This window comes from Larus michahellis, chromosome 1 (genome assembly GCF_964199755.1).
Source record: "Larus michahellis chromosome 1, bLarMic1.1, whole genome shotgun sequence".
Taxonomy (NCBI): domain Eukaryota; kingdom Metazoa; phylum Chordata; class Aves; order Charadriiformes; family Laridae; genus Larus; species Larus michahellis.
Genome location: NC_133896.1, coordinates 197,240,273 through 197,259,347, shown reverse-complemented (window position 1 = coordinate 197,259,347; position 19,075 = coordinate 197,240,273). Strand labels below are relative to the sequence as shown.

At 41.8% G+C, this 19,075-nt stretch overlaps 1 protein-coding gene across 6 annotated transcripts in view; it reads right to left on the bottom strand.

Moving 5' to 3' along the window:
• STARD13 (StAR related lipid transfer domain containing 13) overlaps positions 1 to 19,075 on the bottom strand; it is a 308,854-nt gene that overhangs the window by 225,413 nt on the left and 64,366 nt on the right. For 5 of the 6 annotated variants that reach the window (XM_074567737.1, XM_074567755.1, XM_074567772.1 and 2 more), the window contains one exon: positions 4,099 to 4,245. The exons of the other annotated variant lie outside the window; for it this stretch is intronic. In XM_074567737.1, the coding sequence (XP_074423838.1) occupies positions 4,099 to 4,245 (147 nt within the window). The remainder of the gene's footprint in view (positions 1 to 4,098; positions 4,246 to 19,075) is intronic. 6 annotated transcript variants of the gene reach the window in all.

The following is a 19,075-nucleotide window of genomic DNA, read 5'->3' as shown; positions in this document are numbered from 1 at the left end:
ATAATACACTACTGCAAAAGAATGAAGAGAATGTGTAAGTTAAAGATGAAATTTTGTTCAATGAAAGGCGTATCTCTAACATACGACAGGTTCATTATAATCAAACAGGGTTTCTGTGTCACTATCCTTGAATGATAAAGGACTACAACTGAAAAACGTGATTCTTCAGATCTGCTTTTTTTTCTGTACTGAAACTGAGTACTAGACATCAAATGGCAATGAAGTAGAGACATTAAACAACAGTGAAACACGCTGTTTACAGCAAGAGTGTTTTATCTCTGCTATCTCACTTACAAAGTACCTCCTTCTATATTGCTAAGAAAGTCTTTTTTTCATAGGAAAGGTACAGGTTTTCAAGGAGTAGCACTATTAATTGCAGTTTTCCAAAGCTAGCAGTTTTGCTGTTAGTACATTCAGGTAGCCCAACTTTTTGTACTTAAATCATGTATTTATAGCATTGGTGAGAGAATGCTTCAGAAAATAACTTTATGACGGATAATTATTTTTAATATCTTTTCTGGATCAGATACTGAGTCATCCAGCCAGTGCTACTGCCCAATTCTATTTCCCAGTAAAAAAACTGACCACCAGTAACTTGCAGTTTAGACAGACATAAAGGCAGACCACCTCTTAGCATTCATCTGAAAGTTATTATGTTTTAGAAAACACCTTAAATTTGTCCACCAAAATACTGCAAGACCAGCTACTCTCACCAAGAAGTCCCATAACATTCATTCGAATGAATGAAGTCTATTTTCATTAGCTAATATTTAGACTTCTTTCTGAAAAATTTTTGTTCAATCAAGTATTATGAATGACTGATACCTTCACAACAGGAAAACTTAAAGAATAGTAAAACATCAAAGAGTTACTTCCACAAACAGATGAAAAATCCTTCATTAGAAAACTGATTGTCTCAACCTAGTGACTAAACTACAAAATATATTTGAGACACAGCATCTGCCATAAGAAATGAATACTCTGTCATCTGTTAAAAATTGCCCACACCCTGAAGAGACCAATTTTCAGAGCAGTCGCTCCACCAAACATGTTGCCAATCATACAGTAGTCACCTACTTCTGAGACCTCAGGTCTACAAGTTGGCCTTGCATCTGTGAGCACTTCACCCAAAAATCCTTTTCAATCATCATTTCTTTTGTCAGTTCCCAGTTTATATAATCAAAATAGGATGAAAACATATGAAGAATCCGTAAGTCGTTCATCATTTTATAGAAGCCAAATTCATACAGTTACTAGTAAACATATGTCTTAGATACATCTTCTTCCTATTCAAATTTCACTGTGAGTGACAAGAATAAAACATATGATATATGTGGAACAAATTACAAGCTATAATAAGAAATATGGACCAAATGGGATGAATCTATAGAAGATAAATTACTCATACAACTTGTATGAAAACAAGAGTTTGTTCATTTTTTCCGCTGCAACTGTCATTCTGAGATTTTCAAAATCTGTTTCTTCACAGTAAATTCATGGAGATATTTAGTAGGCTGTTATTTTGCTTCTTTGACTAGATGGGAAGACTAAGGTCACCCCGTTTTGAAGTAAATTATTAAATTAGGACAGATGATTCCCTTGTTCAGAAATGGTTTGATTACAAATACCTTTGCAGGAGACAGCAAAGGGCTTCCGTCATCAGTTTCACAACACACTGTCCCTGACTATTCTTGCTCTGATCTTGCTGGTCTCATCAGGAAGAATTTTGTGCTAAATGTCCTCTCCAGCTCCTGTAGTGAAATTGTCTCTTGGAGGTTTAAAGAACATTTCCAGTCTGCCAAATAAGGCCACAATAAAAATATGGCTGATTCACATGATGTCTGCCTGCCCATAGACAATTTAAATGAAGCAAGCTCTTCTGCTTCAGAACAGGAAGAAGACATGACCTGAGGAGCACCTCTCCTACGAGGACAGGCTGAGAGAGTTGAGATTGTTCAGCCTGGAGACGAGAAGGCTCCAGGGAGACCTTATTGTGGCCTTTCAGTGTCTGAAGGGGGCCTACAGGAAAGCTGGAGAGAGACTTTTTACAAGGGCATGTAGTGACAGGACAAGGGGTAATGGCTTCAAATTGGAAGAGCGTAGATTTAGATTAGATATCAGGAAGAAATTTTTCACTATGAGGGTGGTGAGGCACTGGAACAGGTTGCCCAGATGCTCCATCCCTGGAAGTGTTAAAGGCCAGGCTGGATGGGGCTTTGAGCAACCTGGTCTAGTAGGAGGTGCCCCTGCCCATGGCAGGGGGGTTGGAACTGGATGAGCTTTAAGATCTCTTCCAATTCTATGATTCTATGATGAAGAGGAGTGTAACTGCTCAAATATCATATTGAGGTAAAAGCTAGTTTTGGAATTGATGTTAGAAACATCCTTGAAATCTTTTCAGACTCATCCAAACAGATGCAACTATTTTTAAGGGAAACAAGTGTACCAAGACCAGTGAGGCTGCCTTGGAGGTAGGTTTTATCTGCATATTAGGCATGACCAGCTCTGTATCACTAGCACAGGTTTTTGGTGGGGGAATATGCCCTAGGAAGAAGGCTGTTCCCGAAGCCCTGGCCTCTGTACTCAGAAGATGTGTTGTCACCAGGCTTCAGTAAGAGAAGTGCAAGCATCTGGGATGCTGGTGTTGGCATTCTCTGTGCAACCACTTTTTATGTTGTTGTTTGTATGTATCAAAGCGCATTTGAAAACATTGTCTATATAGATTTGCTTTTCTGCTGTCTACACACTACACGCCCTTCATTGAATGCTCCAGCAATGGATTTGAAGTCCAGTGTCCTATGATTTTCAAGCAATCATGGAAAAAGAATGACCTCTAACAAAACCATGGGTTTTGTCTTAGTAGAATAGGCACAGCCATAAAATCACAGTTGTTTGGATCACTGTGACCAAAACCAGACTGCCTCACAACGGGATGTGCTTAAACTCTGATGGCATGGATTTCACTTTTAGGCAGAAAAGCAGACTACACTGCCACCGCATTTTGACAGAAGACATTGAGCAGTCTCCTACAAGATGACAGAACGCTGTCCATTAATAGACAAGTTAATGATGAAATTAATTCAGTTGGACAGAGCTGATTCTGACTTGCTGACATGTACAACAAGAAATGAGACAGTCATGGCCACACTGTTACTTACACTCTCTCTGAGGAACATGAAAACGCCTACTGCAAAGCACAACACCGAGATGTAAGATTCTGAACATCCCACCTTGAGGGACATGAACATTTACACTACGGTTCGCACAGACATTTACTTAATGAATTTACTTTTACAAAATGAAGCAGCATTGGAACAGCAGCAATGGCAAAAGCATTCAAACAAACTCACCTTCCAGGAATTTCAAGCCAGCACTAACATTCAGCACTGCAAATCCAAACAACTCTATCTTAAGAACTTTAATCATAACCTAACGCAGAGAACAAACACTCCTACTTCTCACACTGTTCACTCTCCAGTTACTTGGTCCTATAAAAAAACCTTGCTTATTCAAAAATTACTAAAATAACATCATCGCTTCTTAATCCCATTTGCCCTCAAAATAAAAGCTTGGGAAACTGCGTGTCATCAACAGATGACACCTGCCACCACAAAATATTCTTAACTAGAGGAATGCAGCTCTAAATCAAATATTCAGATAAAATAAAGAAACAAAAAATACTAACTCAACTCTTAATGAAGGTACATAGTGTCTCTCTTGCTGTTATGTCTTAAAAAAATTATAACAAGTGTAAATAGGCTAGCACTGTAACTTTAACAATATTCTACCCTGAAAAACTATCAGATGCAATCATCTGGATTCAAATTCCCCTCTAAAAAAGGTGTTTTAATGGTTTTAAGTCGTATTGACAGAAAACGTACATGTTTCATCCTATGACATTTCTGTTTATTTGACTGTTAGTCACCTAAGTAGTTCATGAGATTTTGTTATTATTGAGTGAAAACTGTAACTTACTTTGTCCATAAACCTGAGCTCCTCTGCCTATCCAGAAACACAACCAGATCTGGAAACCATTGCTTGATGAGCATCTGATAGCTAAAGGTTAGAAAACGTATCATACGACACACACATTCTTACCAGTTGCTTTTGAGTTTTGGTAGAAGGAGTACTGGAGGGAGAAGAGCCAGCACTCAGAGCTTCTTCAATATCTAAATTCAACTGTTCCAGTTTCTTCATAAGACATGACATAGAGTCTGACCATTCAGATCCTTTTTCTGGTTGGGTCTACAAGAAACGAAACATACATGAAGTCTTAAAACATTCAAGCTTTTTGTAACTTGAAGACTCTCATTTTTCTTCTAGCCCTCAAGGAAAAAGCTGACCAGCTCTTGCCCTGTCCCTAAGTAACTTTCTCCTTTTAGAAAGCTTCAACTATCACTCCAGTCCTGATGACACATATTCGTAGCTGTTCTTCATACTCAAATGATCATGCTTCACTTCTGTATATCTGAACAGCTTTCTAACACTTCATCTTGGGTGAACCACTGCCAGCTCAAGCTAAGTACAACCAAGACCAAAACAAAAGTAACTTTAATGTCTCCTCCTTAAGCCACTTCTGTTTCAGCATCTCTCCCCTGATTGCTTGTTGTCAGTAAGAATCAGAACATCGAAGGTCATTGTGTGCTCGTATTTTATTCCTTACTATAATTCCAGGCTTTGTCAAGTCTTGCAGCTTTCTTTTACCCATCCATTGGGAATACTTCATTGGTCTCAAACATTTTCTGTTTTCATGGATGTATCTTCCCCTTTTATCACTGTATGATGAAAACATTAATTCATTGTAGTGCAACTGCCAAAAATACTTTTATTGTTCCTTAGTTTCCTCAAAGTCCTTTCCAGCGATTCCCCTTAAGCACCTTGCCATGGCAGAGCCTGTGCCTGCTGCTGCATTATGCCTCGATTTCCTCATTCAAGAAAAATACAGTCACCCTGACCTCCCTGTCATCATGGGCAGCTACAGCTCCCCAGATCAGTCTTTGTCTGAAGCTACTTCAGTTCTTTCATCCGTTTTACTTTTACAAACAATACACATCTTTGCACAGAGGGTCATTTCATAGCAAACAATTCTAGCTGACTGAGCATACAAACAGTAATAGCGCGTTGCCATCCTGCTAAAACGTAAGAGCATCATACCAACACTCTGCGATACCTAGGGGAGCTAGATGAATACTGTTATTATTCTCACCTGATAAATCTTTATGGCAATTTGTTCCTTATGAAGGTTTCACAAGTGGAACAGAGAGATAATTGTAATTTGCTCACTTCCATAGAAAAAGGATTTAGGGATAGAATCCAGAAGGCTCACTCCAGTATTACACTGCCATGTATTTTTACTAATGGAATTACTCATCTTCACCACAGTAACTAAGGGTAAGGCCCCAGATCGTCAGACATCTGGTCCAACATTACCAATAGAAGCATGTTCCCTTCAGAGGGGCTAGGGATTCTTTTGAAACACTGAAAATTAGACATCCAATCTTTAGTTTTCAAAATCTTTATTTGGTATTTCCCAAATTTTTATAACCTCTGAGTATTTTTCCTGAAATACTGCTTAAAGTGCTAAGCTGTATTTGAACTCTGTAGCTATTAAAATTATTTAAACTGGTTCTTTGATTACTTCCCATTGTCTTCCCAAACATTTTAAAGTTAAATATAGGAAAGACACGATGTTCCACAGAAAATGAGTATCAAAAAGCCATTCTTCGTGTTGAATCCTTTCTGAGTGAGACGATCTTACACAGGAAACGTGCATGTTGATAAATGTCCTAAACACTAATTTCTAGACAAAGTAAAGATTCTACATTTTCCTGTAGTTACGCTTCCTCACGTACTGATCTTTCCAAAACTAAAGAATACTCAAAACACCCAACAAGGAAAAAACACATAACCCAACCCAAACTCCAGCAACAATGAATGTGGGAAGTCTGTCAAAATCTATTAGGAAGGTTCTATTTCACAACACAGCTGAACTGTAATTTAAGAAAAAGGAACCTTAAGAACTTGCTTTCTTACCAATCGGCCGTAAACAATTCTGAGGAAACAATTACATCCAGAAATGAGTAAAATGTGTTTATTTTTTCAGTGAGCTATGCAAAAATTGTACTTGCCAGGTGACAAACATTGAAGGTTGTATTAGAAGTTAGGATTTTTGAGTTCAAAAAGAAGTAGGGGAGATTTACACACGTGCAAACAGTCCATTTCCTGTTCCATGAGAGAAAAGAGTATTTCGGGGGGCTGGAGGGGTGTCTCTAATTTCGCATTTTCCACAGAAAATGCAAAGATGAAAATTTGTGAAGGCTTTAAGAAAAGCTTCCAAATATTTCTGATGAAGACACTCCAAGTGCATGTAATAATACACATACGACGTAGTGTTACAGTAAAAAATACAGCTCCATGCACTAGGAGGCACGCTTTGCCTTTACCTCGACAAATTCTTCCCTACTGGAACATAATTTCCAGCATCCACCAACACTCTGCAATACATCTGTATGAGCCAATTCCCCCTTATTTTTAAAAATTTCTTGTTTTACTGTAACAGAACTCAAACCACAGTAATTCCTTAAAAATATAAGTCCTGAAGAGTTTCCCCAAACTCTTAACTCTCCTAGCTTTCTCCATTCAGTTCTGCCTTTTTTAGTTCAGTAAGACTTTTGTGTCTATTAAGGGGATGAGGAAAAAGATGGGTTTTCATTATCCTTCAAGATAAAGCCAAATGGGCCTAGTTAACAAATGCCATTCACTAATTGGAAATTTGGCACAAAAGCGCCATTTGGAACAAATGCTGATTGGCTATGTATTTCAAAGGTTGCCTGAAATTTCCTGCTGAAGAGCAAAAACATGATGCTACTTACATTCAAAAATATACAGCCTGCACAGTAGGACTTCTAACCAGTGAATAAATTCTGCCTAATCCATTCACGAGGAACACAGCTCCCCAGTGTTCGGCCCTAGTAACTAGGTTGGATGCCATCAAAGTGCTCAGAAGAGCCGAGTATCGGTGTAGCCTGCCCATAGCAACTGCAGAGGCAGGAGAGTCAGAGCATGTTTGGAAGCTTTTGTGTCTTACCCTTCAGGAGGAAAAAAAAATCTCACACCAAATTATCTAAGAATCATGGTCTGCTTTATTAATTGTTTTTCCCCTAAAAAGGTGTACAGGGAGAACACTCATTTCTGTATACTCTCAAGGTCTGCTTTCTTTGTTGGAGCCACAGTCATTCAGCAATGCACAGGAATGCTGTTATCTTTTGAAGAACCTGAAATGCTTAGAGACAGAAGTGCATTACAGGAACACTTTTTGTACGTTACCTTGGAATACAGAATCATAGAATCATTTAGGTTGGAAAAGACCCTTAAGATATCATCGAGTCCAGCCATTGCCCTAACACTGCCAAGTCCACCACTAAACCACGTTCCTAACTGCCATATCTACCTGTCTTCTAAATACCTCCAGGGATGGTGACTCAACCACTTCCCTGGGCAGCCTGTTCCAATGCTTGACAACCCTGTCAGTGAAGAAATTTTCCCTAATATACAGTCTAAACCTCCCCTGGTGCAACTTGAGGCTGCTTCCTCTCATCCTATCCTAGACAGATAAGCAGTAGTAGAAAGTGAGAAAAGAGAATCCCTCATCAAACAAGTCTTTCAAGGTGGAGCAACTTCATCTATGAAGATCATGCCATAAATTAGGCAGTGAATAACATATTGGCCTTGAAAGTGAACTCCTTTGCCATATGGATTTCTCAAGTCCCATATATTCAGGTTGGATAAAAAAGAATAAAACCATAATTGAACAGAAGTAGCATCCTCTGTGCTAAATATAAAATTAAACGGTGTGCACTTCCTTAAACTTAAAGCAGTTACAAATGCAGCTGTTATGCTTCAGATAGTTATTGTATATGAAGAATTAACCCAACTGTTTAATTACTAAGACACATTTAGCAATCAGCCAAACATACAATTTAGTTGTAGGTTGCTACTTCCTACAGCAACCACAGCTTGTTTCAGAACAGCAAGCTTAATGTTTTTGTTACGTGTACACATTCATACCGATTCCGTGTTCACTTACGTAGCTGAAATTTCATTACTACCAACAACAAATTACAGAGGTAAAACAGGGCGCAAGATTAGGGTCCATCACCCAAACCATTACTTGCTCTTTCCTTGGATTAAGAAGTAAATACATTCCAGACATTCAACTCTCTGTGCCTTTAGGAGCAAAGGCTTCTGCACCCTGTTTTTCAGCTTCCAAGTGGTCTTCGCTAATCTTATTCAGCAAAAACATCTGTGATAAAAGGCATATTTGTTTCAATGTTTTGCCCACGAAGCTTATTGCAATAGGCATAACAGCTGCCAGCAAATCTAAATTTAAACTGAAAGGATGTGGCAGAAATGAACGAGTCCATATAGAACACCCAGAGGTCAGGGTTAACCTCACTGCCAGACCTCATCCTATACTGGAAAGGCTTCCAAGTGAAGACTTATGAGAAAATTACAAAACTCTAAATTTATCTGATAACTTGTGGCTTTCACTTCAGAAACTTTCAATAGCTCCAATTGTTCTGATAATTAATGTATTGTACAACTTGGAGTGATAAATTACTAACCTCCAAATAAAAAAATACCAATGCTATTTAACCCTCCTCCCTAATATTAAATCGGTTTAGATAAAGTTCTCTCTGATGTAGAGCCTAAATCCGCAAAGAATCATTTTGTGGAAGTATTTCAGAGACCAAATACCATGTTTTGCTCTTGCTGCACTGATGGGGCTCCTCCGTTCTCAAAAGAAGCTCTGTGTAAAAGAAGGTCTCTCAGCCACTGGTGGCTTTGCCTACGGGGGCTGGGGGAGGAAGCCAGATTAGTTCCTTACTCAAAATCCTTCCAAAAAAAAAAGTATTTAGAATACAAAGGATACTTTTATTCTCAAAATAGATTTATATGTGCCTTCTATATTGAAGATACAATATTCAAAGGGAGTTTTCCCTCATATCCCATTATAGTGTTGCTTAAAGGCTTACAGAGCTTTTAGATGGACAACTAATTTGTGGCACCTTCGTCCTGGAACACAGGTAAAGTAAACTCTGCAGTCAGCAGCCTTTCCACTTCTAAGAACTGTATTGCTATCCAACTCCAATGATCAAGGAAGGTCTCTTCAATCTAGCACAGCTAGGACGCTGGGAAAGTTCTCCAGGGACGTCGCATAAAACTCAGAGCAATCTGGATCCTTCTGATGCCCAAAACATGGAAGTATTCACCCAAGATGGGCTACTAGGATCTCAGCAGTTTTCCCAAAGAAAAGGTACAGCAATACTAACATGAAGATAGTCTTAATTTAATCAGTTTTAAAGGAAATACCTTTGCCAGGATGAACCCTTTCCCCCCAAACCAATGATATTTACACTTTTTAAATATGTCAGTGTACGGAGCTTCATTTTTCCTTTGTATTCAATCACCTTGTCCTTTGTGCTTTCCTGCCTGAGGCCGTGCTGCCCCAAACTACTGATTTCTTCCAACAGATTTTCAAAAGTGACACAGCTGTATGTCAACTGTATGAACCTGGTGAAAATTTCGAAGTGTTTGATACTTTAGAGGAAATTGATTTTTGGAGACACTTAAGGTTGTTTCTGGCTTTTCTCCATTTCCTCTCATAGTGCCACTGTATAACTGACTTCATCTTTCGCTAAGCTTAGCCATGCATGCTCATAACCTACGTGTTTGCGTTTTAGTAAACCACTAGCTATGCCTTTGAGGGTGAATACAATATAGAAAAATATTGTGGAAATACTAACTTCAAGATATAGAAGGATATACACTTGAGGTTTTTTAATGATTAAAAGGTGCTCAACGTGGAAGAAAAGGGAACCCAAAGAGGTGGTACCATGAGAAAATAATGTAACACAACCCTCATCTCATTTCATGTATTTGACTATTTGACTTTTTAAAGGCAAACTCATACCAGGTCAGAATAGGCTCAATTACTTTTTCTAACAGCTTTTCATCTCTCAGACAGTGAATTGGTACATTTGGCCTTTAATTTGCAATCAACACATTGACTTTGCATAGTGATAATGTCCATCATTTAAAAGAAAATAAAATCCTGAAGTCCCATCTCTCTTTTAATGATTCCTGCATCAATCCTTAGGCAAAGAGACCTGGGGGTCCCGGTGGACAACAGGATGACCATGAGCCAGCAATGTGCCCTTGTGGCCAAAAAGGCCAATGGCATCCTGGGCTGCATCAAGAAGAGCGTGGCCAGCAGGTCGAGGGAGGTCATCCTCCCCCTCTACTCTGCCTTGGTGAGGCCGCACCTGGAGTACTGTGTCCAGTTCTGGGCTCCCCGGTTCAAGAAGGACAGGGAACTGCTGGAGAGGGTGCAGCAAAGGGCTACTACGATGGTTAGGGGACTGGAACACCTCTCTTATGAAGAAACGCTGAAGGATCTGGGTCTCTTCATTCTGGAAAAAAGACGGCTGAGGGGGGACCTTATCAACACTTATAAATACTTAAAGGGTGGGTGTCAGGAGGATGGGGCCAGGCTCTTTTCAGTGGTGCCCGGCGACAGGACAAGAGGCAATGGGCACAAACTTGAGCATAGGAAGTTCCACCTAAACATGAGGAGGAACTTCTTTACCCTGAGGGTGGCAGAGCACTGGAACAGGCTGCCCAGAGAGGTGGTGGAGTCTCCGTCTCTGGAGACATTTGAAACCCACCTGGACGCATTCCTGTGCAACCTGCTCTGGGTGACCCTGCTCTGGCAGGGGGGTTGGACTAGATGATCTCCAGAGGTCCCTTCCAACCCTACCATTCTGTGATTCTGTGACTATTGCTCTAACCCAGGCAGGAGAGGAGCCCTGGTACCATCAGAGTCTTCCAAATATTAGTTTATGGAAATATTTCCCAGATGAAGAAACCTGAGCTAATTTCTGGGACTGGAAGCCATAAGTTGTATCAGCATGGCGCCTCACCCAAGGCAAGAGAGAAAGATTGGAAGGGGAAAAGAAATGAATTTACTTAAAGGAAAGGCGTGGGGCAAAAGGCTTTAGAAAATGAGTGCACACTACTGCAGAAGTTTGTCCCAGACAGCCTAGTGGGAAGACCCTGTTGCAGGTTTGTTTCTAGTAAAAGCAACTAGTTTCGTGTTTGACTTCTCATTTAAAAAATGATAAACTAAAAATGGCATGTAGTTGGGTTTAACATCAAATTGTAATTTGAGTTTGCTCCAATGATTTCCCCACCACCACCCCAGCTGACAATGCCTACAGCAGTTCTCCACCTTCTAACAAATTATGATGTCAAGCAACACCAAATTTCACAAACAGGCTGTCTGACAGGCCTGTACTGCTGGGACATGCGACAGACCTGGCACCCAAACGGCCAGACAAGCTGTCCTCATTGACATCTGCTCCTGTTGCAGCACACGAATTATACTCTTGGGTTATCCCATCTTCAGCTGCTTCAGAGCAGATGCCAGCTCATCACTTATCTATTCCACCATGTCCTCCACCTTGTCAGGTGGAGGAATTGAACTGTGCTTCTTGTATCCCAAACACCTGCTCACAGTCAAATTCCTGGCACCGCCCATTTGCATTCCGTTTGGCACCACCTGCAACAGTGGTTGTACCTGCACATCACAATTAGCAATGACAAAAGTCAAAACAGTTTACACACGTAGGTATTAAGGCACATTTAACTTCTTCACCACAAATTACTAACTTCAAAATGCCGTAACTCTTACCATGACTACCTCGGAAAATGTAACCAACCTGTGCCTGCCTACAGAAGGGGGCATCTTCCTGCGCGCAGTGGTGTGTTTCAGACCGGGTTTCACAAAAGCTGAAGGGTCTCGTGCCACCAAATCCACAAAAAAGTTACATACTGGAATAGGTAACTGACAGATCCTTCTCCCCAGTGTGTCCAGCTGCACCTTTTGAGACTGGATAGGGCTTAATCGGTTTTCTTAAAAAAGGTTTATCTCTTTATAAAACACTGTGGTTAGAGCCATGAGGGATGTAGAAAAGCTGGGCTCAGCTTCATTTTTGGCCTAATGCATTTTATATCAGCTCTCCCATCATTTTAAAAATCAGGAGGAAGATGAAAAATATTATCACTTTCGCCCTGGGTACAAACGGCCGTGCAGGAAGTTCCGCCTCTCCCTCTTGCCAAAGAGGAAAGAAGCATGAAAATCTGCTGTACCAGTTGTGGCACTTGCCTTGAGGGGAACAGATCAGATGAGTTTTGTGAGTTTTAGCCAGCACCTATGCTCTATAAAATATATAAGCACTTTGCTATGACCAATGTATTGGTCTTCCTAGTCCTACAAACAGGACTTCATCCCCAGGCTACACATTTGAGTTGTTTCCATCACACATAGTTTCTCTTATTTGTCCAACAAATGTTGAATTATTTTTGCACAGGCAAAACTGCAAGAGAACCTATGCCCATAAAAACTTACCATCAGAAATTCTTCTGCAAGGTAGAAAACATAAGCTAATGTCTTTCAAACAGTTAAGAAAGCTTATTCCTTCTCTTTCGGGGAAGACAAACCATTAAATTATGGAAAATGGTAACACAACACCTCTTTCTTTTACAAAGAAAGCAGCAGCCCCCATTGCATTTTGTGGAAACCTTCATTCTCAGGATACTCAGGATATCCACGTAGGCTGTGTGTCCACCAAAGTGGCTCAGAGTAACCAGCCCCACTGATGTGCCGCCTCCCAGTCCAGGTCAGCCTCAAGATACAAGCACCAAGCTCTTGGTCTTAGAATTAATTGTTTGATTTTGACACATGCAGGAAAAAAAACAAACAAGCAAGCAGGAGACCTTGAATCAAAAATAACAAAAGAAACCCAACCCTACTTTATCAATGCCTGGCTAGTCCAACAGCCAGTCTCAGACAGCGGTCAGCAGCTGGCACCTAAAGAAAAGGTGTAAGAACTGGGCACTGGTATTTCACACGGGATGTTCTCGCAGTTTTGGGTACCATAAGCTGCAAGTTGTATCACAACAGCAGCTACTACGCAGCAAATCGAATGGGACTTTAATGTCAAGCAACCAAATTCTGCCCGTGTCCTAGATTATTCTGAATTTGATCCAAACATTAAAAATCCAGCGCGGTTCTGGACGAGTTCTCAGATCACAGCCAACAAAAGCATGAGAAGAGCAGCTCTTCAGTTACAACATTTTGACTTAGACACGCAGGCTACAAAATGCTGCAAGGTCTGCTTCTCCTTCTGAAACTTCCATCTTCTATTAAACACGAGCATAGCCTGATGGAGGTCCAACAGAAGTAACACACTACTCTGAACTTTCTGTGATCATTTTTGAGGTGATTGGTAAAGAAAAGGTCTAGTCCAAATAGTAGATCATTATAGTAAATACTTTATTCTGATCTAAGTCTTCCAAGACATAAATGTAAACCAGGTCATGTTGCACCTTAACACAATGAATCGGGAGAAAAAAATTTAATTTATTTTCCAAAACGTGAATGACTGCTACCTTAGTAGTTCTAAAAAGCTAGTAAGGTATAAAGCTCTAATACTGTGCCTGCATTCTACATACAGCCCTCATGCTATATTAGTAAAACAAGAAAATCTTTATGCACACTTTCTTCTTCCTCACCAGATACTTGTTCTTTTTCTGTTCTATCTGGAAACACAAACGTATTTTTCTTGTATTGAAAGTGAGTCTCATTTAGAAGAATGTAGGGAAGACAAATACCCATGTGGGGCTCACAGAGGCCTCCCCTGGTGCTGGACACAAATGTGTAAACTTCACCCTTACTGGTTGTAAAAAAGGCAAATGAGTGTGAAAGTGTGATACTTAGTATTAATAAAATGATAACAGAAATTGGTAAAGCAATAACCTTATTTAATACAGTAGTTGAATTAAGCAAGGACTGGTCTGCTGCCTTGGCACATCACCACCCACGCGAAATCGGTCAACTGTCAGGGCACACTTTGACCAAAGCTGGTGCTCGGTGCATGGGCAAAAGGCATTAAAGGTAACAAACGCTGCGAATCAGCCCCTGCACGCCAGCGGCGGGGCTGCCTGGCCATCCAACACACGAGTCATTGTTCTAAAAATATCAATGTCAGTGTCTCCTTGAAGAACTCTGGGGCAGATTCCAAAGATTAGGATGGTAAAAGGTAAGGACAGAGGTCTTTGCCTTAACTTGCATATTTCTAAATGAAAACATAGAACCTGTCTTGAAACACTAAGTGCCATAACACTTTTTTTAAAAAAAATAAGAAAATCTCTGTATAGGTAACTATAACCATAACACTTTTTTTCTTAAGATACCAACATTCTTATGCACCTAGTTTTCAGTTATTTTAATTTTAAAAATTCATGTATGCAGTGAAAGAATTTCCAAGAAACCTGATAATTAAGATTGCCTCCATATATTATGGAACTTCAGCTATTCAGTGTTTTCTGAATAAGTCACACAGTGCTTCTTTGGTGTCTGTATTACATACAAAAACGTAACTCACAAAACCACTACTGGTAAATATGAAACTGGTAAAATGACTGCAATACTATCATTATATTCATGACAAACTACCAAAAAACCCCTGCAACAACCCAAACCCCATTGCACATGATAAAAAGGATACTCTTTCCAAGATTCAACAAGCATTCATGGAGCTCTGCCAAATGTGAAATTGTTCCCTGCTAAAAAGTTCTTGCCATCTACTACTGAGAAAAATATTAACATTAGCAATCCACTTCTAAACAGAAATCAGAAATTAATGGAGAAAGAGAGTGAAAGGCACCTTCTGAAATGAGAGTACTCAAGGACAAAGAAAGCTTGGCAGAAGGGAAGGTATTTTTGGTGGCTAAGAATAGGTAGTGATAGGGAAAAGGATGTAACATGAATTATTAGAGAACAAGAGAACAGCAGATAATTGAAATAATGCAAACCCTTTAATTATATCCTGAACCAATTTTCATCAAGCTAACAATAAAGAGAGGGCATTAACCCCAGGCCAAAAAAAGTAATTAGGCATGATTCCCAGATCTTTGCTGGAAGCTTGACACCCAAGTATCCAGGTTTAACTACCAGGCTTTGGTATTATTCAAAAGTAAGTTAGGTGCAATCTATGGATTTGCTGAGAGTTAAGCGTTTATTGATATATTTAAATGCATATTAAAAAAAAATCCATTACTCTATTAACCACTCTTGAAACTTTTAGAGCAACAAGAGGAGCAAGAGTTACATAGCTTATTGCTAACATTATTTTAAAAACTTATGAAATACAAAAATCATACCTCTCTTTTTTAAATAAATGCAACTGTAACTGTTAAAACATCCCTATATTATTTCACATTATTTAACTTTGTACCGAGTTATGCTTCTCTGTTAAATGAAAATAACAAAGAACATTTTCTAAATGTTAGTTTGTGTATAATGTGTACAAGAAGCCGGGACAAGTCCCCCAATATTATATTAATATAATTCCACAAAAGTTCTTGTGGTTGTCCCAATATGACACAGACCTGCAACTCTTAGAATGCCAGTGTATAACCACACCAAACCAGAAGTGGCATGTACTTTAATTCATGTTTATTTTATGACAGCTACATTCATAACATCACATCGGAATTAAAGAGAAATCTAATTTTGAAACAGGAGCTCTCACAGCAGCAGAGAATCTCCCCGGGATTTTGGACACAGGACAATACAACCATCCAGCAAAGGGCACCACAAAGGCTTTTTCCTCCAAAGAGAAAGAACAAAGAAAGATCTTTTCCACTTTTGTCTAAAAAGCAATTTGTTAGCATTATGACCTCCAGGCCATCAGATTTCACCCGGATCCTTCCAGTACTTAGCCCCAGATCATTTGTTTGGCAGTAACATACTTAAATAAATAACAAAAATGTGGCGCTTTTCCCCATCCTTCGCTTGGGGAAGCTTTATTTCACCGAAAATCACAAACCGGGTTGTCCTGTCTCCACACCCTCGTGCTCAAGGGCACTGCACAACGCCACCCGTAGCGAGGCCGCGGCGGCACTGCCGAAGAGCACGAAGGCCAGGCCAGGCCAGGCCCGTCCCAGCACAACCCCCTGCGCGGCGCGGCCCAGCCCCGCGCCGGGGCTGAAGGCCAGCACGTCCCGCCGAGGCGGCTGAGGGGAGGGGCCAGCAGGGCCCGCTTCCCTCGGCAAGGCAGGGCGGGTTTAGGCCGCATTTCCAACCCGACGCGCCCCTTTCCCGCCGCAGCCGCCATTTGCCACGGGCGGCCGTAAGGCAGCCGGCGACTCCCCTGCCCCGCTTCCCCCCTCCACTCCCCGCCCCGCCGCCACTGCTCGGGAGCGGCGCTGCCACCCGGTCGCGGGGGGCGAAGCGGAGCAGCCCCGCCTGCCTGAGAGGAGACGGGGGGGCTGCCCGCGGGGCGCAGCCCTCCCTGAGGGGCTTCCCGCCCTCCACGCCGACAATAGCGGCCCGCGCGCGCCTAACGGCCGCCGGCCCCAGCCCGCCCTTTCCAGAGATAGCGCGCGCGCGGCGGGAGGGAGCTGGTTGGGGAAGGAGAGAGGGCAGTAGGGGGCGTGGCCTCCGCCCCGGCCAGCGCCCCGAGGTGCGCGCGCAGCCCCGCCGGCTTCCTCTTCTCTCCCCGCCCCTTCTGTGACGTCACTGATGGGCGGAGCCGGCGGAGGCGGCCGGCTCGCGGGGCGGCAGCGCCACCTGGCGGCTCAGCTCGGCGCGGCGGCGGCCGCGGCACCACAGCCCTCTCCGACGTGCCGGGAGGGGAGGGAGCGCCGCCGGCGGCTGGGGAAGGGCTCGCCCCGCCGAAGGGCTCAGCGGCGGCTGGGTGGGCCGCTGCGGGGCGAGGGGTGAGGGTGGTGGAAGCCAGCCCCTGCCCTGCCCGTTGCCCCCTCGGCGCCCTGCCCCGGCGGCCATGGGGCGGGGGCCGCCCTCACAGGCTCTCCGAGGAGAACTTCAGCGGCGGAGCCGTACCTCCAGAGGGCGAGGCTGAGCTCTAGAGCCACCTCCCGCCGGCCCTGCCGGAGCGGTCGGGCCGTCCCCATTGTCTTCAGGGCCGCCGGGGGCCCTGGCCTCAAGGCCGGCAGGGGCGGCTGTGAGGGGCCGCCGTGGTGCCCGGGCCGTGAGGGGGACGCCGAGCTCCCCCCACCCCGCCTCGCTCCTTCCCTAGCAGCCTCCCCCGTGCTGTATAAAAGCTGTCACAACTGGCTTTCCTTCCTTCATAAAATGCCTCTTCCATAGGGCTGTGCCTCAGTTTCCCCAGTAGGAAAGAGCACTTCAGCTAGGAAGACCTACTCCATGCAGGGGTGAGGGTAGGGAGCCTGCTCCTGATGCCTGCACATCGAAGCAGAGGTAGACAGGGCTTAAAAGTAATCTAAAGTCAAATCAGGTTTTCAGAAATGCTTCTGCAGTTGTGCACACTGGTGGGAAGCTACTGCTTTTATGTTCAAAGCTACAGTTACTGCTGTAAAAGCGTTACACTTAAAAATGGCTCACTGCACGTCTAAACAGTTACATACACACATTTCTGAAAATTAAATCTGTAATGTTCCGCATGGACAATCTGCTCCTCTGTCATACCTGACAGATGTCAGAATAAATCACGCTGACTCAGTTGAGACTGTTTCTGTTCAACCCCAGGAAAATAATTATGTCAAATCTGAGATCTGATTTGATTGCCTCGATTTCAATAGTTCTGTGAGTAATAGGAACTGCATGGGTATTGTCAGACAGTTATAAATGTAAAATTTACCCAAATTCTCAAACTAGGCAACACTGGCTGTCAGAGACACATTCCTTTGAAATCATAATTGTGTTTGAACCATTTGATGGTACCAGTTTGCCTTGGGACAGTTGGTGACTTTTGTTAGTGGTGAGGGAGCCTAAGCTCAGCTCTGATATTTGAACAAGAAAGGAGACTTCAGGTGACAGACAAAATTCTTCAAACTCCTAGATTTCAGCACAGCTCAAGAGAAGAATGTCTAAAATTAAGCATTTCCGAAAGCATTTAAATTTGCTTATTTGTTTTGACATATTAAAATGAGCGTGAGTGGGCAGATTTGGACAGTCTCATATTTTTATCTTTCTGGTGATATGAAAAGTTTGTCTTCAAAGTTCATTACATTTTGGGGCATAAGAGGGAAGGATATGGGGAGGGAGGAAGGGAGGAAGAATAGAAATCCTGGATGCTGGAAGCCAGCATCAAGCTTTAATGACAGTTCCTTTAATTACCAAGAGTGAAGTCTGGCAAAGCATCAGATCCAGATTTGGAGGATCAGCCTCCTACCTTGACATCATGACACTCAGGAGAAGAAACTGGTAGAACAGAGAATCAAAGCCTTGGAGCCTGAATTTGAATCATGTTACGGTACAGCTCCTAGTGCCAGGGGAACTTAATTTTAATTGTGGTCCTTTGTCATTTGGTTCAATACAAATGATAATAAATAAAACTCCAGTTTCTATTCTTCCTTAATAAATAAAACTCAAACATATTGGACCACATCAATCAAAATATTTTTAAATACCTTTTAAAAATAATTTAATTTTTCCTTCAGGATGGTCTAGTTTTCTAGTTTCATTTACTTTTTGTAATTGACCTTTCCAAAGTGTTCATTATTGGAATTTATAGTTTTAATTAAAATGCTAAATGTATTTTTTCCTCTGAGTTTCTTCCATTATATTTTAATCATACTTATATGTAAAGTAATTATACTTTAAGTAATTATTTCATATTTTCTCTCTTCTGTTTTTTTTTTTTCCTTGGTGTTTTAAAAGAACAAAGCCATACTGTTCTGTCTTGGTGCTTGCTCAACTGCTGTGACATTTCTCCTGCAATTTTTGAGTATTTTAGATAGTTTCAAGCCAGTTTGAAAGATGGGAAGAAATATCAGAGAGAGACAACTTCAAAGTTTAATCAAAATTTTTGGCTGGATAGACACAAGAGACTCAAATGACTGCCCACTATAAGCTAAGGATGAGATATCAGCCCATATCGTTTCATAGAAGCTGCTGATGAGCGTATATCTGCTAATTGGCCAGACAGTGAAAAGATACCTATACCCAACGCACATGTTGCCTCTT